General features: G+C 38.4%; 1 protein-coding gene across 1 annotated transcript; it reads left to right on the top strand.

The window, feature by feature from the left end:
* The first annotated feature begins 19,338 nt into the window (after positions 1–19,338).
* LOC122732529 (olfactory receptor 1013-like) lies at positions 19,339–20,271 on the top strand. The gene has a single exon (XM_043972740.1). It carries the CDS (start codon positions 19,342–19,344, stop codon positions 20,269–20,271), a length of 930 nt encoding a protein of 309 aa, XP_043828675.1. The 5' UTR covers positions 19,339–19,341.
* Positions 20,272–24,761: the final 4,490 nt, after the last annotated feature.

The raw sequence follows: 24,761 nt of genomic DNA on the forward strand, positions 1-24,761 counted from the left end.
TGTCTGCTCTTGCATGTATTCCTCTTGTGATTGGATGGCATCTTGGCCAACTGGCATCTGATAACTCAGAATAAAGGCAATTAATGTCTTAAATGATAAGTTCCCATAATCCAAGTCTCATATGGATTTAAAAATTGAGGATAATAAATGATTGCAAAAAATGCGAATACATCTTGACTCAAAATATATAATTATGCAACAATTTCAAATAATACCCTTTTTTTTACTTAGTATACAATTACTTTTGTGAAAAATCAGAACATATTTAAATACAAGTTAAAGCACAACAGAATCTCAAAGAAAACTTTTTTTTAAAAAAAGAAAACTTTTACAAATGTTCCCCTCTTTTTTTTTTTTGAATATGCTTATCAAAAATAATACTTCTAGAATCAATTTACACTTGCCATGGCAACCAATTTGCCAAGGAAATGCTTTAAAGAGTTTGATCAAGTAATCAGTTGAGAAAAAAAAATAACAAAAACAAACAACTCAGAATATGGGAGAACAATACTCCTAGAATTAACATTGTATTATGAAATCAAAACCATCTTGCAATTTTTCAAAATTAGATAGATAAACGAATAGAAGAAAATACACATGGAACAATAAAAGACAATGAAATTCAAACTAAGGAAATCTAAATGAATATGAACTTAATATCAATAAGAGTATTATAAATTATAAACTTGATCACATGACTATAAAAAGCTTTTACAAATATTCTCCTTGTTTTAAAAACTAAGTATGACACAATCTCAAAAGCATGAAAATCTCTATGAAAATAAACCCATACCATTAATTTCAAAATGTATATGTAATAGCATAGAAATCCTATGTAACCTCTGAACTGACATTAATAATCTGAGTGAATTCAGAACACTCTTGATTCCGATATCTAAAATCCCCAATACTCATATCAATACCTTGCTGCTTACTTCTACATTTCTGTAAAATATATACCCTTCCATGGCAAAAGAAGCAGAGTCTTGAACTATGTTGATTGTCATTCTTATTCAGCTTAAGTTTTTCTTCTTTAACCCCTCTATATTGTCTGTCAGTTTTTTCACCATACAAATGCTTTATAAGATTACTAATTAAAGACAAAAGCAGGTTAGCAAAATTATGAACAAATCGAGCATATCTGGAATTTAAAGGGTTTTCTAAGGTTGCCTCAGAAGCACAGCCAGGCCGGGGAAGGGCTGAGCCTGAAGCTGCAAATGCAGGTAGAAAAAGTTGAGCATGCGCATCAGATCTCTGGACTTCCCAGGCAGGGGAAGCTATGGGCTTGGCCATAGGAGGAGTAGAGGGTGGGGTCTGGGGAGGAGGGGAGGGACCAGCGCAATTTGAATCCAACTTGATTTTGAACTCAGGCCTGGATTCCTCTTCCCCCACTTTGCCTCCAGGTGCTAGGGGATTAAAAGCTTCTAGAGGGTGGGTCATTGCCTCCAGGCATGCAAAATTAGAGCAACAATTAAGGTTGGAACTGGGAAAAGCAGCAGGAATCTCTTCAGGTTTCTCTGAAAAAGCATGGTTGGGAGAGGGAGAGATATTTCCTCCTGTGAGTAAGTTACTGGCTCTTTTAACAAAAATAAAAAGAAAAATAGAAAATCCACAAAAACAAAGCATTAACATGATCTTATCTCCCATTTGTCTGGTTAAACAGACTAAAATAAAAAATAGGGTAATTAGGGAGTTTAAAAGGTCCATTTGAAAAAAATTAAAGGAAAACACAGCCAGTGCGCCAGTACTTAGCAATTTAAAGGGTAGGGGAAATTTCTTACCCAACCAGAAGATCAGAAGAAGACTGAGGGTTAGCTTTCCTCTTCGTGGTCAGCCATCTGTTAAGGGCTAAAATTCTAGCTAGTCTGTCTAAAATATCTAATGAGTGGTCGCCAATAAATTATAAGCTTCAGCAAGAGTTAGACTTTTAAGCATTTATTAAGGAGAATAATAATTTGGTAAAGAGAGAGAAAAAGGCCTAGATTTCTATCTATTAAAGGGAGAGCACATATTTAGCTCCCTTCTCCACCAGAGTCCAGAGGAAAAGCCAGCGAGACTGAGCGCCAGTCTCTTCCTTCCTCCTCCCACTAGTCCGCATCACTTCCTCCTGCCAAGAACTCTTCTACAGTAAGTATCCAGCAGGTGGCGTCATTCCAATCGTTACTATATATATATATATATATATATATATATATATATATATATATATATATATATATATATATATATAATTGAAAAGCAATCACTATATGCTTTCTTGAAGACCTTAAATGAGACACTCAAAAGACTGAGAGAACATATCTTTATTATAGCATTATCTGGTCATGACTAGCTTCTTCTAGATTTTTTTTAAAGGATGGCTGTTTCCCATACATAAACTAGGTATTCCCTTTCCTTGTTTGTATTTCAGACTCTTACAATTACTACATTTGTGACCTTAGGCAAAAGTTGGTAAGGTAGGTAATGTTAGAAAGGCAAATGGGTGGCAGGTTGTAGGGGCCATATATGATAGGCAAGAGGAGTTTGTTGTAGATGCAATAGGGGCCAATAAAGATTGTTTGCATATGCATGTGTCCAAATGTACAGAGAAAATAAATGACCAAACCTATGTATGGGATCTTGCAACCCAAGATTATTTAGGTACTAATTTCAAGGGCAAAAGAAAAGAGCAGGGGAAATGTGGAAGACTTATTATGTAGATATTGTCATATGGTAATGGTATCAGAGACTTACACATTTAGATCAGGAAGAGACCAAAACAATTATCTAGACTCATTACCTCATTTTCATTCATTATTTTATTCATCTATTTATTTATTTATTCATTGATTGATTGATTTAATTATTTATTTATTTGTTTGTTTATTTATTTATTTGGCGGGCCAATGAGGGTTACATGACTTGCCCAGGGTCCCACAGCTAGTAAGTCTCAAGTGTCTGAGGCCAGATTTGGACTCAGATCCTCCTGAATCCAGTGTTGCTGCTTTATCCACTACACCACCTCGCTGCCCCCTCATTATCTCACTTTTTATAAAAGGAAACTTAAGTCCAAAAAAGAAAAAGAAAAGAAATAAACCTTAAGTACCTACAAATTGAAGGCACTGTCCTAAATGCTTTGAAAATATGTTATTTAATTCCTCACAAATACACTGGAAGGTGGGTGCTATCATTAATAACATTTTACAGTTGAGGAATTTGAGTCAGAAAGCAGTTAAGTGACTTGTTTTTGGTCCTACAGATAGTAAGTGTCTGAAGCCAGATTTCAACTCAGTTCTTCCTGATTCGGGCCCAGAGCTCTATTCACTGTGCCAAAGTGACTTGTCTAATGTCCCAAAAGTAGTCATTGTCAGAGGTTAAATTTGAACTCAAGCCATTTGATTTCACTGTATCATGTATACTATATGTATTCCTGACTCTGCTACTTCTTGGGTATTTGATTAGGACAAATCACAATATCACTATGAGTCTCATTTTCATTATGTGATAACTAGAGGTAATAACAGGGATCAAATGAATTATATATATATATATATATATATATATATATATATATATAAAATCATAATAAAGCATGGTTTATTTGAGAGTAATTATTCAAAATATGCACAGAATCTCATCAGAGTGAGAACACCCAGAAAGTAGAGATGCCTCTAACAGCAAAGATTGCAATCTGATTATAACTTAATTAAAATATCAAGAAAATGTTTTACTCTCACCCTGATGTGACAGACTTTTTCTGTTAAACTATTCATTTGTCTTGAGCTAGAAAATTGGTTTGTCATGGATTCTGCCACTACAGAATTCATTTTGAGGTGAAATTTTAAAGTTGTATAGAGGGGGATTTGGGAGAACTCAGGCAATTCCCTGCCTTTTCTCTGCCATCTTGGCTCTGTCTCCCTCATGAATAATTTCTACAGGCCATATTTATATTGGATTTGCTTACTTGTTTACATTATCCCCCTCTTGTAGAACATAAGCTTCCTAAGGTCAGAAACTCCTTGATTTTAGTATATATGTATATAGCATGTTGCTTTGCACATAGCAAGCACTAATTCATGTAGAGAACTGAATTGAAAATGCATTGGGAACTTTAAAGAGCAATGGAAATTGCCATCATTCTTTTCTTTTCTTTTCTTTTTAACTTTTTATTGTTTTTTTCATAAAACTAGCTTCTAGTTTTATTTATTAATTAAATGGTTTTTTAACTTTCAATTCTATTAATCTCTCCTTTGATTTTCAGGATTTCTAATTTGGCGTTTCATTGGGGATTTTTAATTTGTTCATTTTCTAGTTTTTTTTAGTTAAATGCCGAAATCATTGCTCTGCCTTTTCTCTATTTTATTGATGTAAGCAGTTAGGGATATAAATTTCCCCCTAAGAACTGCTTTGGCTGCATCCCATAATTGTGTGTGTGTGTGTGTGAGGCAATTGGGGTTAAGTGACTTGCCCAGGGTCACACAGCTAGTATGTGTTAAGTGTCTGAGGCTGGATTTGAACTCAGGTCCTCCTGAATCCAGGGCTGGTGCTTTATCCACTGCACCATCTAGTTGCCCCAATCCCATAAATTTTGATATATTGTCTCATAATATTCATTTTCTTTAATGAAATCATCCATTGTTTCTATGATTTGTTCTTTGACCCACAGAGCACAGAGACCTATGATTTCTTCTCTTTCCTCCTTGAAGGACTCAGAAGTATCATTCAATCTCTCCTATTTGGTGCCATAATCCTCCTGCTCTTCATTCTCTTTTTATTTCTTGCTGCCCATGGGGGCATTCTACTTGCATTGTGATTTTCAAATGCTGTTACTGCAAAATTTATGTTCCAAACAGAAGCTCCTTGGTCTATGGGGGTCAGTGAGACTGACCCCTTGACCAATAGGTAGGATTGTTAATAATAATGTATGGAAAATAGAGATCATGGGGGCAGCTAGGTGGTGCAGTGGATAAAGCACCAGCCCTGGATTCAGGAGGACCTGAGTTCAAATCCGGCCTCAGACACTTGACTCTTACTAGCTGTGTGACCCTGGGCAAGTCACTTAACCCTCATTGCCCCACAAAAACAAAACAAAACAAAACAAAACAAAAACCCAGAGATCATAAGTAACTTATTCATGAGTAGGCCAGATTTGAAGCTTTTAGCCCAACCCTCACTGACACCGGGGCAGGCAAGGGCCTTTTATCTCCCCTTCCGTGTACTAGGCACAACCCTGAGGGCTTGAGGCACTGTCATAACATATGATCTTCCCCTAGTGCCTTTCCCCATGAACATTAGCTGATATCCTTTAGCCTACCTGACCTTCTTAATGTTCAGGAATGTGTGACTTCCTTTTGAGCATCCATGCTTATGTCTTGCTGTCCTTTTCCAGCATCAGACATTTTGTAACTCTGCTCGTTTTTTTCTGAATAGATTTTAGAGAAACATCAGTAAAGTCCAATGTGGGCCCCCTGCTGTGAATGACTGACCTATGCATTGATCATTAGTTACAGATTCCTCCTCTCTTCACCTAGCTCAGCAGCAAAAGAAATGCTGACCAATCTGCTTCTTTCAGAGGCATTCAGTGGGATTTTATCAGGCTTTTCCAAGTAGGTAGATGGATTGGGTCTGAGATGGAGGTGAGACACAGGCTCCCTGCTGTGAGTGGTTATTTCCTAGTTGGATTTTTTGTCACCCACACTTTTTCTCCTCACCTGGGACTTCCTTGTAGGCATTCTGCCTTAGGTCTTGCTGGCCTTTTTGAGCTTCCCATGTTTGTAGCTCTGCTCATTCTCTCTGTATAAATTTGGGGCAAACAGAAGCAGAGTGCAAAGTGTGTCCCTGTGCTGTGAATGACTGACCCGTGGATGGATTATTTGTTATGGATTCCTTCTCTCTCCTCCTGGGCTCACAGCACAAGGCATTTTTCCTAATATACACCTTTCTGAGTCATCCAGTGTCATTCCATAAGGCTTTATCTGAGTAGGTAGGTCCATGGGGTCTCTGATGGAGCTGAGATCCAGCCCCCCTGCTCTGACTGATGGCATGCTGGCTGGTTTTCCTATTTGACGTTGCCCTTTTTTACCTGGTACTTCCTTCTGGCCATACAGGCCTTAGTCCTTGTGTCTCTCATGAGTTAAGAACAGTCCGACGTCCAGAGAGTTATAACTGGATCCTTTGAGTTGGTCTCTATCCCAGTCAATATTGAGTATCTTAGAACTACATAATTGTATCAAGGTAAGATATGTTTGTTGCAGTTTCCTCTAGGCTCACCCTGGGTCTAGCTTTCAGGCCATTTGGGCCTCTATACCCTGAACAATTGTATCAAAGTAAGATAGTTTGTTGCAATTTCCTCTCCTCCCTCCCTGGGTCTAGATTTCAAATCCTTCTGTTCCACCTCCTGATTTTCATGGGTACAAGGAATGGTGTTGGGAAGGATGCATACATGGCTGGAGTTCTGGGTTCTGTGCTAGTGTCCATCCTTCACCCCCCTGGTATGAGTCGACCGATTCTGGTCACATTTTGGTGATACATTCACTTTTTTTTAACCGGGGGGTCCTTTTCAGGTGTTCTTGTCTACTTCATAGATTTGAGGTAATCTGGCCCAGAGTCTTCTGTGGTCCCTGAGGGGTGTGAAGCACTGTCCTGTGAGGGGACTCTTTGTTGCAGCTTCTTCTCTTTATCTGGGAAGCTATTTGAGGAGCTACTAGGACACCAAACCACAAGGATCACACTGGGGCCGCTGGCAGCCTATGGATCGATTCCTGGCTTCCTTTTGAAGGTCGAGCTCCAGACCCCTTTCTATGAGTGGTTATTTCCTGGCTGGAGTTCTTGGAGCCCATTCATTTTCTCTGCGCCTAAGGTTTCCTTTTGGGCATTCGGACTGAATCTTTGGGCTTCTTTTCTTCCATCAGAACTTTGGTAGTTCTAATGGTTGTTTCTGTGGAAATATCCAGGAATATTCACTGGAGCACAGTGTGCCCCCCCCCCTGCTGTGAGTACCTTAACAATGGATGGTTGTTTTGTTACACTGTTTTCCTCTCTTTGCCTAGGTCCATGGAACAAGATATCCTGGCCAATCTCTTTTTTATCCTATAGCATCAAAAGAGATATCATAGAGGGGAAGCTAGGTAGCACAGTGGATAAAGGACTTTCCCTAGATTCAGGAGGACCTGAGTTCAAATCCAGCCTTACACATTTGACACTTACTAGTTGTTTGACCCTGGGAAAGTCACTTAACCCTCATTGCTGAGAGAGAGAGAGAGAGAGAGAGAGAGAGAGAGAGAGAGAGAGAGAGAGAGAGAGAGAGAGAGAGAGAGAGATCAAATCCAGCCAAAATTACATGCAAAGCAGAAAGCTGGGAAACAGTCTCCACAGCCAGTGCCTCTGATAAAGATCTCACCTCCAAAATACATTGAAAACTAAATAAAATCTATAAGAATGCAAAACACTCTGCAATTAAGAAATGGTCAAAGGACATGAACAGATAGTTTTCATATGAAGAAATCCAAGCTATTGCCATATGAAAAATGCTCTAAATCACTATTGATCAGAGAAGTGCAAACCAAAACAACTTTGAGGTACCATCTCACATCCATCAGATTGGCTAACATGACCAAAAAGGAAAATAATATATGTTGGCAAAGCTGTGGAGAAATTGGAACACATGCATTTTTGGTGGAGCTGTGAATTGGTCCAAGTGCACTGGAGAGAAATTTGGAAATATGGCCAAAGAGCTATGGGACTGTGAAAAGCCTTTTACCTAGTAATACCACTACTAAGACTATATCCCAAAGAGATCATGGAAAAGGGAAAATGACCCACTTTAAAAAATATTTATAGCAGCTCTCTTTGTGGTGGCAAAGAATTGGAAATCAAGGGAATGCTCATCAACTGGGGAATGGCTGAACAACTTGTGTTATATGAATGCAAAGGAATACTATTGTGCTGTAAGAAATGATTAGCAGGTAGATTTCAGAAAATCCTGGAAAGACTTAAGTGTACTAATGCTGAGTGAAGTGAGAACCAGTAGAAAATTGTACACAGTAACAGCAACATTGTGTGCTGATCAGCTGTGATAGACTTGGCTCTTCTCAACAGTTCAGTGATCCAAGACAATCCCAAAGAACTCATGATAGAAAATGTTCTGCACATCCAGAAACTATGGATTCTGAATCCAGATTGAACTATAGTGTTTCTACTTTTGGGGTTTTTTTAAGGTTTTCTCTTTTGTTCTGATTCTCTTTTTCATAACATGACTAATGCAGAAATAAGTTTATTGTGTTGTACATAAATAACCTATGTCAGATTGCTTTCTGTCTTGGGAAGTGGGAAGGAAAGAAGGGAAGGAGAAAAATTGGAACTAAAAATCTTGCATGGGTGTTACTGATTAAGCTGAGATGCAGCTCTCCTTCTTTGAATGGTTACTTCCTCTTTGAACTTTTTGTCACCCATTCTTCTTATCACCTGTGACTTCCCTTTGGGCATCTAGGCTTAGGTCATGTACTTTTAAAGCATCAGATCTTTTTTAAAAACTCTGCTCATTGTAATGGTATTCATTTTAGGGAAACAGAAGTAGAATCCAATGTAGTTCCCCTGCTGTGGTGAGTGAAGCATGGATGGATTATTTGTTATAGATTCCTCATCTCTTCCTGTAGGCCAATAGCACAAGAGATTCGGGCTAATCTGCTTTTTTCTGAGTCATGCAATGGGATTTCAACAGGCCTCTTCGAAGTAGATAGATTCATAGAGCCCCTGATGCTGCTGAGATACAGCCCCGCCCCGCAGCTGTAATTGATGGCATAATGGTTGGATTTACTATTTGACATTGCCCTTTTCTTTTTTTATTTAAAAAATCTTTATTTATTGATTTTAGTTTTCAACATTTGTTTAGATAAGATTTCCAATTTCAAATTTTTCTCCCATATCTATAATAACATTAAACATATTTCTGCATTATTTATGTTATAAGAGAAGAATCAGAGAAAAAAGGAAAAACCTCAAAAAAGAAAAACAACAGCACCAAAAACAATAGAAATAGTAGGGTCCAATCAGGATCCATATTCCATAGTTCCTTTTTTTCTGGATTTGGAGAGCCTTTTCCATCCTGAGTCCTTTGGAACTTTCTTGTACCATTGGATTGGTGAGAAGAATCTAGTCTATCACAGTTGATCAACACATAATGTTGATGATACTGTGTATAATGTTCTTCTGGTTCTGCTCATCCCACTCACCATCAGTTCATGACATTGCCCTTTTCTTTACCTGGGGCTTCCTTTCAGGCATAGTGGCCTTTGTCTTTTCATCTTTCTTGATGAATGAACTGTTCAATGTTCAGAGAGTGTTATTGGGGACTTCATTGCATGTATAGTCAAGTCCAAGTCTTTGACTCGAAAATAATCTCACTCTGTTCTTTTGTGGGTTCTGCTGCTCCAGGAGTTGTCTTATTGCATTTTTTTTTGCAGGGCTATGGGGTTAAGTGACTTGCCCAGGGTCATACAACTAGTAAGTGTCAAGTGTCTGAGGCTGGATTTGAACTCAAGTACTCCTGAATCCAGGGCTAGTGCTTTATTCACTGCATAACCTAGCTGCCCCATCTTATTGTATTTTTGATGGTGTGTGGATGGGGAGCTATGAGAGTCATAGCCTTCCATCTTGGCTCCATAGCTCCACCCACTGCTTCTGTCAAAGTAGTAAATTCTTTTTTTTTTTTTTTCTGGTGAGGCAATTAGGGTTAAAGGACTTGCCCAGGATCACACAGTTAGTAAGTGTTAAGTGTCTGAGGCTGGACTTGAATTCCAGTCTTCCTGACTCCACGGCCAGTGCTCTACCCACTGCGCCACCTAGCTGCCCCCAAAGTAGTAAATCTTAAAGGTACACAGGGCTTGCTTTTTAACATATATCAAAGAGAAGGATTCTAAAAGAATGGAAAAGCCTTCAACAGATGGTTAATTCTGCATAACTATGATTTCCTGGTTGCCTCAATGTGTGTCAAGGAGAGCTGTAGCATACCAGATTTCAAAAGCAGCTGGGTATCAATGCCTTGATCCAGTTACTGGAATACCATGAAAGAAGTGACCAAATGGAATTAACAAGGTCTGCAGTGCTCCTGTCTTCAGACTCGTGGACAACACCTTCACTAGAATGTCCAAGAAGTTGAGGGTACCTGGAATGGAGCAAATGAGGGAAACAATGTGGCCACTGTCATTTCATCATTGTTTTAGCAACTCTTCTTAGGACCATTAATTATAGTCAATTAGCCTAACAGAGTGAAGCCATGTAGTTCTCAAAATAATGAAAATATTTTACCTTGTTCCTTCCTTTCTATATAATTTAGATTTTCCCCTTTCTGATATTCATGAAAATAAATTTGGAGTATTTACAGGCCCCTAAAATAACTTGAGAAGCAGTGTCTCCTCCATTGGAGTAGAAATTTTCCCTATCTCAGCCCCAATCTACAAATTCTATTGGGCTTTGGTACAATGGAAGCTCATAGTTACTATTACTTTTCTGTGTTCTCTGGGTTTCAGTAAAGAAGACAGTCATGGATTAATTAACTTTGGAGAGCATGATTCCCTGGTGTGACCTCATCTTCCTGTGGAATAAAAACAAAGCTAACTAAAGCAATTAAAAGGAAGCTTGGTTTAATTGCCACATCTAAGAGGTCTCAGGTCAACAGTGTTACTTGATTGGGTGTGAGGCCCTGGAGAGGCCAAATCAGGTACAAAAGATTCCAGAGAAAACAGAATAGGGCTCCATTGGGATGAGAATGCTACTCAGCTTTTCGGTAAGTTGTATGATCCAGGCATTAAGATGCAGTAGAATTGTTTTGTTCTTACAATAGGAGCTAATAGTCTGTTTGGTGAAGTGTATATGCAGCTGTCTATAATGTGTGACTGGAGGTGCCAGCTGAGGTGCCAGTGCAACCCCCACACAGCTGACCACAGCTATTTATTGCACAGGCCTGACCCAATGACTGAAATGCCAGGAGTAAAATCTTTCTTTTTATGTTCAGGCATCATCCCTAGCAGGTTTATGAGATCATTGATTTAGTTTGCAAGGTAACTTGGAAGTCATCACATCGAAGCCTTTCATTTAACAGAAAAGAAAACTGAGTCAAACAACAAGCAAGTGGAAGAGTAAAGATTCAAACTTGGGTCTCCTGATTCCATATTCGTTATTCTTTATACTTTCCTACCCTGAGAGCTTCAGTCTAAAGGAAAATCCTACACGTCCAATTCCATTTTCCTAGCATCAGAACTTTGTATCTTTGATCATATTATGAACCCGGAAGAGATTGGTAGAAGCTGATATTAAGGGTGGAACTATCTGTATCAAACCCTATGCACTAATGCTCTAAGGTCTTAGCTCAAAGTATTCGATCTAGTTTACATCTGCTTTGGTCATTTTGTTTCCCAATGCAGAGGAAGTTAAAAACAGGAAATGGGATAGTGTCAGCAAATGACAACAAAAAAGACATTTTTTACATCACATTGATGGGGATGAGAAATAACTAGAGAAACGGGAATACTTCAAAAAAATAGAAGGAAGGAGGAAGGAAGCCAACAAGCAAGGAAAGAAAGAAAGAAAGAAGGAAGGAAGGAAGGAAGGAAGGAAGGAAGGAAGGAAGGAAGGAAGGAAGGAAGGAAGAAAGAAAGAAAGAAAGAAAGAAAGAAAGAAAGAAAGAAAGAAAGAAAGAAAGAAAGAAAGAAAGAAAGAAAGAAAGAAAGAATACATAAGGAAGGAAAGATGGGAGAAAGGGACATAAATAGGGACAGAGGTAGCAAGGGAGGGAGGAAGGATAGAGGGTAGTAAAGGAGAGAAGAAGGAATGAAGGAGAAAAAGGGAGAGAGAGAGAGAGAGAGAGAGAGAGAGAGAGGAAGGAAAAACAATAAAACTATGGAAAAGAGAGTAACACACAAAAATTCCATTAATTTGGATTAATTATTCCAGGGACAAGAAACCCTACTCAGCTTAATTGGATCCTTCTCCAAAAGTTTATACTTTTATATTAATATTCAGTGAAATAATACATTTTTAGTGGACATAGAATGTGATATCTGGAATAAATCTTAGAACACATTACTATCTGACTGGGATTGGACTGAGGACTTAAAATGCCCAAACTGGGACCCCTGGAGGATAGAGCACAGAGATTTATGGGAGCAGAGAAGAACCCTACGACTGGGAAAGGCCTTTAAATTATAGAACTAAACATGTTTGAAATAGTAAAGAGCTTAGAAAATTAAATGTTAGAGACTAAAGGGACACCAAAATATAGAATTTGGAGTTAGCATAGTCTTTATATTATTATATATTAAAATGCAGGGAGACTTTAAAACATTTTGTGGTTGTTGTTCAGTAGTTTCAGTCATGTCCATTGGCAGAGATACTGGAGTGTTTCGGCCTTTCCTTCTTCAGCCCATCTTAAAGATGAGGAAGTAAGACAAGCAAGGTGAAATGGCTTTCCCAACTTCACATAGCTAGTAAGTGTCTGAGGCTGGATGTGAACTCAAGAAGAGCCTTCCTGACTCCATGCACCCTAACAACCACTCCACAGAACAGAATTTCAGAGCTAGAAAAGATCTTATTGAGTGGTTCAAGGTTCTTAACATAGATTTGTAAGCAGATTTCAGGGTTTCTGTGAACTTGAATAGAAAAAAAAATCATCTTTATTTTCACTAACCTGTAACTAAAATTTAATTTCCTTCAGTTTTGTCTTAAGGCAACAAAACACAGTAGTATTAGCAATTCTTATGACTTTGTAACCAATAGAAATCAGATATTTTCATATCATATTACAGTTATTATAAGTGTCTCAAAATATCATTTACATTAAAAATGATCTTGAAATCACTGTAATTATTACACTCACTACTAGATATGTTAAAATATTACTTTTAAAATATTTTGACAACTGTCTTTTCATATAATTGGTTACCTTTGAGATCCTATGTATTTTGTACATTTAAAACACCATGAAGGGGCAGCTAGGTGGCACAGTGGATAAAGCACTGGCCCTGGATTCAGGAGGACCTGAGTTCAAATCCAGCATCAGACACTTGACACTAGCTGTGTGACCCTGGGAAAGTCACTTAACCCTCATTGGCCCACAAAAAAAAAAAACCAACCAAAAAAACCAACAAAAATCAAACAAACAAACAAAAAACCACCATGAGAAGAGGGTTCATAAGCTTCCTCAGACCATTAGAGGTGAGTTTGCATTACACAAGAAAATATAAGAACTGTCAATATAGTCCAACCTTCTTATTTTACACTTTATGACACTTTGGCCAGAGAGCAACAGTTACTATCCCAAGATCACACAGCTATTTAGTAGCATACTTGGGACTCTAATTCTGGATTTCCATTCTACTGTTCTTTACACTTCTCCAAACTTTTTCTCCTACCCAGAATTTGAATCAAGGTGAACTTGAGTCCATTTCCAAGCTAGGATAATCCCAAGAACTGGAACGACACTGAGAGAGAGGAGGACAAGTTCTGTGCCTCTCTAAGAGATCCAGTACCACTTCCCCAGCTTTTAGGACCATTTGTTATTGCTTTCTTATAACTATTAAGTCAAGTCAAATGAAGTCAATGAGTATTTATTAAGCATCTACACTGTTTCAGGAAGACCTGAGTTAAAATCCAGTTTTTAGAAACTTCTTAGCTGTATGACCTTGGGCAAGTCACTTAACCTTTGCCACTGGAGAAGGAAATGGCAAACCTTTCCAGTGCCTTTTCCAGGAAAATCCCATGGAACACAACTGAAATGACTGAACAACAACAAAATATGTTCTAGATATTATGCTAAGGTTTGGGGATATGGAGTTTTTTTTAAAAAATAGTTTCTGCTCCTTCAGGAAGGTCATATTCCACTGAGAGACAGCTCTAAAAATAACTATGTACACGTAAGATAGATACAATATAAATGGAAAATAATCTGAGAGGAAGCACTAGTGAGGTATAAGAGGTGTCTCATGTAGGAGGTGGAATTGGCACTGGCCCCATCTCTTAGAGTGAAGTCTCTTGAACAAGAAGCTTTTGAAAGGGTCTTATAGTCTTACACCTTTGCTGTCCTCATGTGTAATATGCTGTGTCCAGCCCAGTTTTTCAATTTGAATCAACAAATGTTCCAGACAGAAAAAGACAAATAAGAAGCCACATTTTCAATAGAGACAGCATGCGAGGCCAGAAACTATCATGTGGAATGAATTCCTTGCTCCATCATTCCCAAGTCAAGATGTCTGTTATTTCAGGATTCCTCCTTTTTGGCATAGGTAGAGACAAGCAGACTCTCTCTAGAGCTCCCCATGTGACAACATACTAACTATGTGGTCCCAATGGGATGGGAGGGGAATTCTCCAGGTGCCCTTATCTACATAAGAGGAGAGAGATATAAATGATTTTCTTCTAGGCTATTGAATGATTTCTATATTCTGTTCTAAGATCATGACTTTGGAAGGAAGGTGATTATATCAACTGAAATTTTTCTGCCTAAGGAAGGATATTTTTTGAAATGTGTTTTTATTTTTAAAATTTATTTTATTTTTATTTTATGGAATAAAACAAACATTTCCATAACAGTGCAATAAAAAAGATGATTGCACATTATATTGCAAGTCTCCTATGCACAATTTGCTATTGCTTTCAAACATACAGGAACATTTTTACGTAATTATTTCCCTTTTTACTTGTTCACCCATCAATGCCATCCCAATTAAATGACCAAAATAATTTTACTGAATTAGAAAAAAACAATAACAAAATTCATTTGGCAAAACAAAAAAGTTAAGAATATCAAAGGAGGGGGCATCTAGGTGGTACAGTGGATGCAGCACTGGCCCTGGATTCAGGAAGACCTGAGTTTAAATCTGGCCTTAGACACTTAACACTTACTAGCTGTATGACCCTGGGCAAGTCACTTAACCCCAATTGCCTCACACACACAAAAAAAGAATAGCCAAGGAAATAATGAAAAAAAATGTAAAGCATAGGAGGAAGCTCAGTGGCACAGTGGATAAAGCACCGGCCCTGGATTCAGGAGGACCTGAGTTCAAATCCAGCCTTAGACACTTGACAATTACTAACTGTGTGACCCTGGGCAAGTCACTTAACCCTCATTGCCCTGCAAATAATAATAATAACAATGATAATAATAGAATAATATTAATAATAATAAAAATGTAAAGGATATTAAAAATCTGCGCCAGATGCCTTAACCTTGCTAAGCCTATTTATTTCTTTATTGCAGGGCAAAGGGGGTTATGTGACTTGCCCAGGGTCACACAGCTAGTACCTGTCAAATGTCTGAGGCCGGATTTGAACTCAGGTACTCCTGAATCCAAGGCTGGTGCTTTATCCACTGCGCCACCTAGCTGCCCCCCAAGCCTAATTATTTTTATGATGGGGTTGGATGGGGTGGAGGGAATGGTCTGCATTATCTGTGGTTTCACTCATTCAAAAACTCCCATTGTGGAAACGTCTTTTCTTTGTACAGATTGGCAACTCTTTTACGCTCTATATCCTTACATAGTTGCAATAGGGTATCTCAAGACTAAGCAACTTGCCCAGAGTTGTACAGTTGGTATAGGCCAAAGGCAAGACCTGAATCCACATTGTTGTCACCAAATCCAACCCTTAATTCATCATTTAACTCTATCTTTTATTGACCCAAAGATCCAGCTATAAAATAGAATAGATGAAATATAATCCACAGTTATTGATTATCTTCTAGCTGTAAACAATGTGCTAGACACTCAGGGAGAGACACATTTTAGATAATACAAGGTTCTTGAACTCAGAGAACTTAGTCTTATCTAGTAAGATAAGACACTAATATATGTTATTATAGCAGACCATGTCACATCATTAGTGTTTTAGGAAACAACTAAATAAAGTGAGTCCTTACAGGCTGGGGTATCAGGGAAGGATTTATGGGACAAGTAGCATATGAATTAGACTTTAAAGGAAGGGCAGAAATTCAGCAGGAGGTAGGAGCAGTTAGGTGGTACAGTGGATAGAGCATTGGCCCTGGAGTCAGGAGTACCTGAGTTCAAATCTGGTCTCAGACACTTGACACTTACTAGCTGTGTGAATCTCGGCAAGTCACTTAACCCCAATTGCCTCACCCCCCAAAAAAATCAGCAGGAGGTTAGGGAGAGAGAAGGCATTCCAGGCACACAGAAGAAGCCAAACAAAGGCCAAGAGTGGTGAAAATATGGCAGAGAGTGTTAGGAAGCAGAATGTTCTATGGCTTGTCTGGTGCTTAGAGTGTAGGGAGAAGGAAGTAATGATAGCAGAGGTCAGATGGTAAAGTCATCTCACATTTTGTAGGATTTTGAATGCCAGGCAGAGAAGTTTGGACATTAACAGGAGTATGGATCCACTGAGTACTGTTGAGCAGAGGAGCTCACTGTGTGAGCAAGATTATTCAAACTGAGAATACTGAATTAGAAGACAGATGATGAAACATGCTACCCTTTCTCGAATAGGTGATAGATAAAATCAGGTTGTACAATGAGAGTTTTATTTCTTGGACATGAACATTGCAGAATTTGGACACCTACATCGTGCAGTGGATAGAGCACTGGACTTGGTATCAGGAAGACTCATCTCCCTGAGTTAAAATCTTCCCTCAGACACTTAACTAGATGTGTGACCCTTGGTGAGTCACTTAACCCTGTTTGCTCAACTGTAAAATGAGCTGGAAAAGGAAATGGCAAACCACTCCAGTATCTTTGCCAAAAAAACCCTTAAAATGTTTCAAGAAGAGTTAGAAACAACCAAAAAGAGACTAACCCCCTCTCCCTCAATGCAGGAGATATATATTTGGAAGGGTCTTAGAGGCAATCTGGGTTCTTCACAGATGAAATAAATGATGAACATGAAGGTTAATAACTTGTCTAAGATGACCAGGGGAGCTAAATAACTGAGGTAGAATTTGAACCCCAGCTCTCTGTCTCCATACCCAGAACTTTTTTCTACTATACTATTGGAAATAAACATTGTGATCATACATGTGTGAGACTGGGCAAATCATTTCACTTTTATATTTCTCAGTTTCCTTATATTCTAACTGGTATTAAAAATACTTACAATGGGGACAGCTAGGTGGTGCAGTGGATAAAGCACTGGCCCTGGATTCAGGAGGACCTGAGTTCAAATATGACCTCAGATGCTTGACACGTACTAGCTGTGTGACCCTGGGCAAGTCACTTAACCCTCATGGCCCTGCAAAAAATTAAAAATTAAAAAAATACTTACACTACCTATCTCATATAGCCATTGTGAGGAATAAAGGAGACTGTGTTTGTAAATTGCCCATAGGAGTTATTCTGCCCTTTAAAAATGTGTGTATTGAGGTGGCAGACAATTGGAACGGTGGATAGAGTGCTGGACCTAGAGTCAGGAAGGCGAGTTCAAATTCAATCTCAGACACTTATTATGCAGCACTTAATCCTATTTGCCTCAGTTTCCTCATCTGTAAAATGAGCTGGAGAAGGAAATGAGAAACTGCTATAGTGTCTTTGCCAAGAAAACCCCACAATGGGGTCGCTAAGAATTGACATAACTGAAATGGCTGAACAGTAACAGGGTAGAGTAGGTGATTGACCTTGTAAAGTATACTTATTATTCTATATTTTCTATAAGAGAGTGCAGAGAGCCATGTCTCCATAATCCCCTGCATCACTTAGAGAGGGACTATCATAGATTACTAATGAGCTTGATAAAATATCAGAAGAGAAGGGACTCCAGCTACCAACAAGAACTATATACCTTGGGGTCAGCTAGGTGGCACAGTAGATAAAGCATTGGCTACTTACTATCTGTATAACCCTGGACAAGTCACTTAATCCCAATTGCCTGACCAAAAAACAAAACAACTGACCAAAAAACAACCACCAAACAACAGCAACAAAAGAACTATATACTACTTAGTCACATCAAGGCTAAATTTGTCATCTGCCTTATGCAGATGCTGTGGGTCAGATTCATTATCTAGTGACAACATGGCCTATTTGTTCATGGCTTGGGCAATTTCCTTTGCCAGAGTGCATAGGAAATGTTATACTTGGATCAAGTGTCATATCTTGCTTGTGCTCCTTTGTCCAGAGCTTCCTGTAGCCAGGTGCTGTTTGTTTGTTTGTTTGAACTGCCTTATAGGATCATAATATCAGAGATTTATATCAGAAAGGGACTTGAAGGACACTTCAAGGATCTCAATTAGAATATTGTACAAAAAAATAAACAAGACAGATGGCATCTACTTATTTCCTTATGTTTCATTAATCAGATAAACATTTTGTATGCTATTAAATTTTTTTTTGGCGGGGCAATGAGGGTTAAGTGACTTGCCTAGGGTCACACAGCTAGTAAGTGTCAAGTGCCTGAGGCTGGATTTGAACTCAGGAACTCCTGAATCCAGGGCCAGTGCTTTAGCCACTGCGCCACCTAGCTGCCCTCTTGCTGTTAATTTTATAAACAAATATATGTTCAAAAGATCATGGATGGTCTTGTAAACTTAATCTAATATAATTTAGATATTTTAAATATTTTCCCTCTTAGGGAATACATTTTATGTGTAGAAAATAGTTCATGACATTTTCATATAAGGTTATATAACTTTTCTTACATAAGCATAAAATTTGTTGCAGTAACATTCTTTGAACCAAACAATGTTTTAATCTAGGATATGAATTTAATTTGTTCTTTAAAATCTATTTTATGTGGCCCTTTAAATATATACAAAAATCCATTGCCGATATAGCAATAATTACTTTGAGTACTGACAAAAATAGCCTTATCGTCTAATAGTATAATGATATATAATTAAAAATGATGCCCTGTTGAATACTTCCAGACTTTGTGGAGATTTCACTGCTGTAGACAATCTTGCTACCATTTCATCCAATACCTTTCAGTAACTTGGTAGATATTTGTTGAAGATGGCTATTGCTAAAATATCCTTTACCCTTGAGACTGGTAGGTAATGAGCCTCTTTGAAGTTAGCTATGCTAGTACTTGGACGTCAGTCATGAAGTCAGTGATATGGCATGGATGATTGAAAAGTCTTTTCAGCCTGGTAGGAAGCACCAGAGATTGATCTCCTTTAGAGACTTTGAGAACTCAAAGTCATCTCCAATGCAATAAGAACTAATCCAAATTCCAAATTTCTGCTGGTAGTAAGGTTTAACTAAATGACAGGCAGGGAACAAAAAGCCTAGGTAATAGGCAAATGTTGCTGGCTGTTGATTGTTTAGTTTATCCAATAATGCAATGTTTGTCTTTTCATTTGTCTTATCTAGGTATGGGCAATGGTGGTTCTGAACCACTTCTCCATGGTATATGAAACCCTCCGTAGGCATGGAGGAAGGCAACCATAGTGTAACTGACTTCATCCTGGTAGGTTTCACCCAGGATCCTATGATGCAGATGATCCTCTTTGTACTTTTCCTCATTGTGTACTTGATGACAATGCTGGGGAATATCACTTTGATAGTATTAATCTATACAGACTCCCGGCTGCACACCCCCATGTATTTCTTCATTGGAAACCTATCTTTTCTGGATCTCTGGTATTCCTCTGTTTACACACCCAAAATCATGGTGACCTGTGTGTCTGAGGACAAGAGCATCTCCTTTTCTGGGTGTGCAGCTCAGTTCTTCTTCTCAGCTGGACTGGCATATAGTGAGTGCTACCTGTTGGCTGCCATGGCATATGACCGCTACATAGCCATCTCCAACCCACTACTCTATGCTCAGGCCATGTCTAGATGGTTATGTATATGTCTGGTTGGCATTTCCTACATTGGTGGTTTTGTTAATGCTATCATACTTACTAGCAATACATTCACTCTCAATTTCTGTGGGGATAATATCATTGATGACTTCTTCTGTGATGTCCCACCCTTGGTGAAGCTGGCATGTAATGTGAAGGACAGTTACCAGGAGGTGCTCTATTTCCTCTTGGCTTCCAATGTAATCACTCCTACTCTACTAATCCTGGCCTCCTACCTCTTCATCATTGCTGCCATCCTGAGGATTCGCTCTACCCAGGGTCGACTCAAAGCATTCTCTACCTGCTCCTCTCACTTGATTTCTGTCACATTATATTATGGCTCTATTCTCTACATTTATTCCCGCCCAAGTTCCAGCTATTCCCTGGAGCGAGACAAAATTGTCTCTACATTTTACACTGTGGTCTTCCCCATGTTGAATCCCATAATCTATAGCCTGAGGAACAAGGATGTGAAAGAAGCCCTGAAGAAACTTTGCAAAATGACAATTTCCTGAGACTGAAGAAATTGTTGTGTATCCTCCAGTAAATTCATACATATATTTAATGTGACTGTTTTCTGACACTCAGAATTCTGTCAAATATTTTCTATTAAAAGTGATCTAGGGGCAGCTAGATGGCACAGTAGATAGAACACCGGCCCTGGAGTCAGGAGGATCTGAGTTCAAATCAGGGCTCAGATGCTTAACACTTACCAGCTGTGTGACCCTGGGCAAGTCACTTAACCCCACTTAAAAAAAGTGATCTAAGGGGTAGCTAGGTGGCACAGTGGATAAAGCAATGGCTCTGGATTAAGGAGGACCTGAGTTCAAATCTGACATAAGACACTCGATACTTACTAGCTGTGTGACCCTGGGCAAGTCATTTAACCCTCATTGCTCCACCAAAAACAAAAACAAAAAGAAAAAAGTGATCTAGAATATGCCTTCTTTTTTCATGATATAGCATGGTCTACTAAGGATTGAAACATTTTAGTTGTGTCATGAAGCTCTATGCTTAGCAAAGTGAAATTGGATTAATATCTTATGAAAAATCTGATTATAGAATCAAGTGGTTTTTTGTTGTTTAATTTATATTAGAGGCAGTGTTGGTTACAATGACTAAAATTCATCTTTTTTTTTTTTCAGGGAAATGATATATATAGTATAATGACTTATAAGTGACTTGCCCAGGGTCACACAGCTAGTAAGTGTTAAGTGTCTGAGGCTGGATTTAAACTCAGGTCTTCCTGAATCCAGGGCTGGCGTTCTATCCACTGTGCCACCTAGCTGCCCCTTAGTGACCATGTTTCAAATCCTGTTTCTGAAATTGTGTGAAAATGGGCTCCATGTAGCTTAGTCAGTCATTCAGTCCCTCAGCCAACAAGCATTTCTTTCTTTTTTTTTTAGTGAGGCAATTGGGGTTAAGTGACTTGCCCAGGGTCACACAGCTAGTAAGTGTTAAGTGTTAAGTGTTAAGTGTCTGAGGCTGGATTTGAACTCAGGTACTCCTGACTCCAGGGCCGGTGCTCTATCCACTGCGCCACCTAGCTGCCCCAACAAGCATTTCTTAATCTCTTATTATGAGCCCCAGTAACTGTGCTAAGTGTTGACGATATGAAGAAAGGTAAAAATAGTCCCTGTCCTCAAGGAACTTACATTGTAACAGTTGTGAAAACATTTGCATTGATAGTTTTATATATATATATATATATATATATATATATATATATATATATGTATATTAAAAGAGGCACGATAATATAGAATTGGTATAATAACATATAGTACTAGGTATATTAAATGAGTATATATATATGGAGAGTAATGTTAGTGGGGAGGGTGCTGCAACTTGGGGGCCTGTCTTTTGCAGATGTTGGAATTTGAGCTAAATCTTGAAGCAACACAAGAGAACTAGGAAGTGAGGATGGGGAGGGAAATTATTCAAGGCATGGGGAAAAGCTAGCACATAAACACAAAGATAGAAAATGGAGTGTAAAGAACAGAGAGAAGGACATTCTGTTGGAAATTTAAAGTATGTGGGAAAGAGCAACATACGAAGACTAGAAAGGTAGAAATGAGTACCATTTTGAAGGGCTTTAAATACCATACAAAGGTCTTTATTTTTTATTTTGGTGATAATAAACAACCACTGGAGTTTTTGAGGAGGTAAAGTGATGTGCTTTAGGAAAATCACTTGGTCAGTTTAAGGAAATTCTCTAGGACTTATCTTGCTGTTGTTGCTGCTGCTGTTGTTGTTGTTGAATTGATTCAATCATTTCCAACTCTTTATTACCCCTTTTGGGCTTTTCTTGGCAAAGATACTGGTGGTTTGCTACTTCCTTCTCCAGCTCATCTACTAAGTAATATAAGGTTTGTGACCATCCGTAACAAGGTATAACAAGGTCTTAATACTGAAAAAAATCATAGATTCTCTATTTTTTGCTATGACTTACATTTGAGGATGTTATGGTTCTGAGAAATGCTTCCTATTGAATTAAATTGAAAAAGGAATCCATCTTTTTTGTTGGAAATGGAATGGATTTATTAATGTTTGAGCCATTTAATTTTTAGGTGACTATGGTTCCCAGTAAGGGTTAACTTTCAACATTAATATACTTTTAAGGAAACATTGCAATACATTTAATGACCTATGATTATAGAGCTACTTCTAAAAAATAAAACAAATGTTGAGTCTTTCTTACTTTGATACTTATTTAAGGTTTGGGCAGACGTAATTCCTTTAGAACAAATAATGATCTTTGAGAGTTGATGAAGAATTCATTACCCTAAAAAATTTGGTGATGATTCTTTCCAAATTTAGCTGGTCTGCTCATAAGAAGACATATTTGCATTTCATGTTAGGTGTGAGAATCAGAGTGCCACCACCCTGCTGAGAAATACATTGTGAGAACCAGGGCAGAGCTTCCCTGAGGAGAAAGCATGTGACTAGTATCTGGAAGTTACTTCTATTCATAGAACCACCTGTAAGTTATGGCAATCAATGCTACCAGCCAATTGGCTTGGAGCTGTGTGTAGGGACTGAGACTGGGTGGACTCCCAGGGAGCTTCCACTCCAGGAGTATGAGGGAGTCCTTCTTTTCTGTTGGAGGTTGCAATAGGGCAGGAGGTTCAGGGAGCTAGGCTCTTTCTTTCTTTCTCCAAGTGTTCTCTTTTCTAACCCCTATTATACTTTAATAAATGCTTAATGCCCCCAAAGACTGGTGCTATGAGTTTCTAATTTAAGGCAACCACACATTCTATTTTTAGACATCACAGTTAGATTTTTAAACATCACATAGGGCTTACATTTGGGTCCTTGGTAAGACTTCTTAGAATTTATGCTTCAGAGACTTCAGGGTTATCTTTAAAGCACTAAGAAACCAGATGAGGACTTTAAAATTTTCAGTGAGGGAAAAACAAAGAAACAGAAAAAATGCCCTAAACTAATTTTAGACAATTCTGATTCTATTGACTATAGGATACTCATGAACAACATGAATTGGCTGGTTTTGCTAGAGTAGAGATGATCATTAATTGGGGCACTTAAAATTAATATTAAGAAAATTCTAGAATTCCCTTGCATTGTCCACATTCATATATTGGTAAGAGTCCATGGTTTGTCATTATTATGTAATGGGAGACTGATTTTGAAGACTCAATCTTTGGAGCATGTATGCGGTAGTCTGTTGGCAATTTAAATGGAGGCTTGGTGAACCTGATTCTGGTGATGGGCATTGGAGTATGTCTGCCCTGATTGAAAGCATGAGGAAATATTCTACAATTGATTTATTTTAGTTTATTGTATGGTAATGGAATTTTTACTCAGTTATAACTCAATAGCCAATTAAAAGAATTCTGGACCTTGAGTCAAGAAGACCTCAACTTAAATCTAGAATCACTTAATAACTACTTGACTATGGGCAAGGCACTAGAACTGTGAGATTTAAAATTGGATATTAGATCATAAATCTCCCCTACTTAACCTTTCCCTTAATTTACCTCCCAGACTAGTAAATGGAAGAAGCTTCTGGTTTTCTAGGTAGAGCTTTTTTTTTCCCTAGGTAGAGCTTCTATTGTATGGTAGTCACAAGGTGATGTTGATTAGAAGGATAGGAAAGTAGAAATACAATACAAATCATCTTAAGTCCCCATCCTCACTTCCTAGTTACCTTGTGTTGCTTCAAGATTTAAGTATAAAACTCACCAAAACCCAAGGCCACCTTTGGGGAGAGAAAGAGAGACTGAGTCAAGCCCGTGCTGTTAACCGAGAGCCGGGTCGAACTCCGGTCAGCGTCTGTCTGTGCAGCACAGCCAGGAGACCAGCAGAGCAGGAAAAAAGGCCCCACTTCCATTCTCTCCTTGCCTTAGTGCTCAGCAGGCAATCTGGCGTGCATCGCAGGCGGACTGGTGTGCGTAGCTCATGCTGTTGGTCTCCTCCCCAAAAGGGTGGTCCTAAAAAAAACTGGCATCTCTCCATTATCTAACCAACTGTTAGAACTTTTTACCACAGAACTCTATCCCGATTTCCTCATTGGTAGGAGATAATAATTGCTATAAAATAACAATAATACTAGAATCTACCACCTACAGTAGCTATGAGGATAAACAGAGATAATATTTGTAAAGAACTTTGTAAGCCATGAAGTGCTGTATAAAAGCTAGTGACATATGTATCCATACACATGTATATATGCACATATATTCACACACATACACACATGTAGGTGGTGCAGTAGTTAAAGTGTATGGCCTAGAGTCAAAAGATCTGAGTTCAAATACAGTCTCAGACACTGTGTTATTCCTGTTTGCCTCCATTTCCTCATCTGTAAAATATGTTAAAATGTGCTAGAGGAGGCAATGGCAGCTACACCCATATCCATTCCAAGTAAACCCCAAATGGGGTCAGAAAGAGTCAGACATGACTAACGGGACTGAAGAACAACAACAAAATACTATTATTATGTCTAAATGTCAATATTAAACATTTTTTCCATAAGACTGCTATA

Source organism: Dromiciops gliroides, chromosome 6 (genome assembly GCF_019393635.1).
Source record: "Dromiciops gliroides isolate mDroGli1 chromosome 6, mDroGli1.pri, whole genome shotgun sequence".
NCBI classification, from domain to species: Eukaryota; Metazoa; Chordata; class Mammalia; order Microbiotheria; family Microbiotheriidae; genus Dromiciops; species Dromiciops gliroides.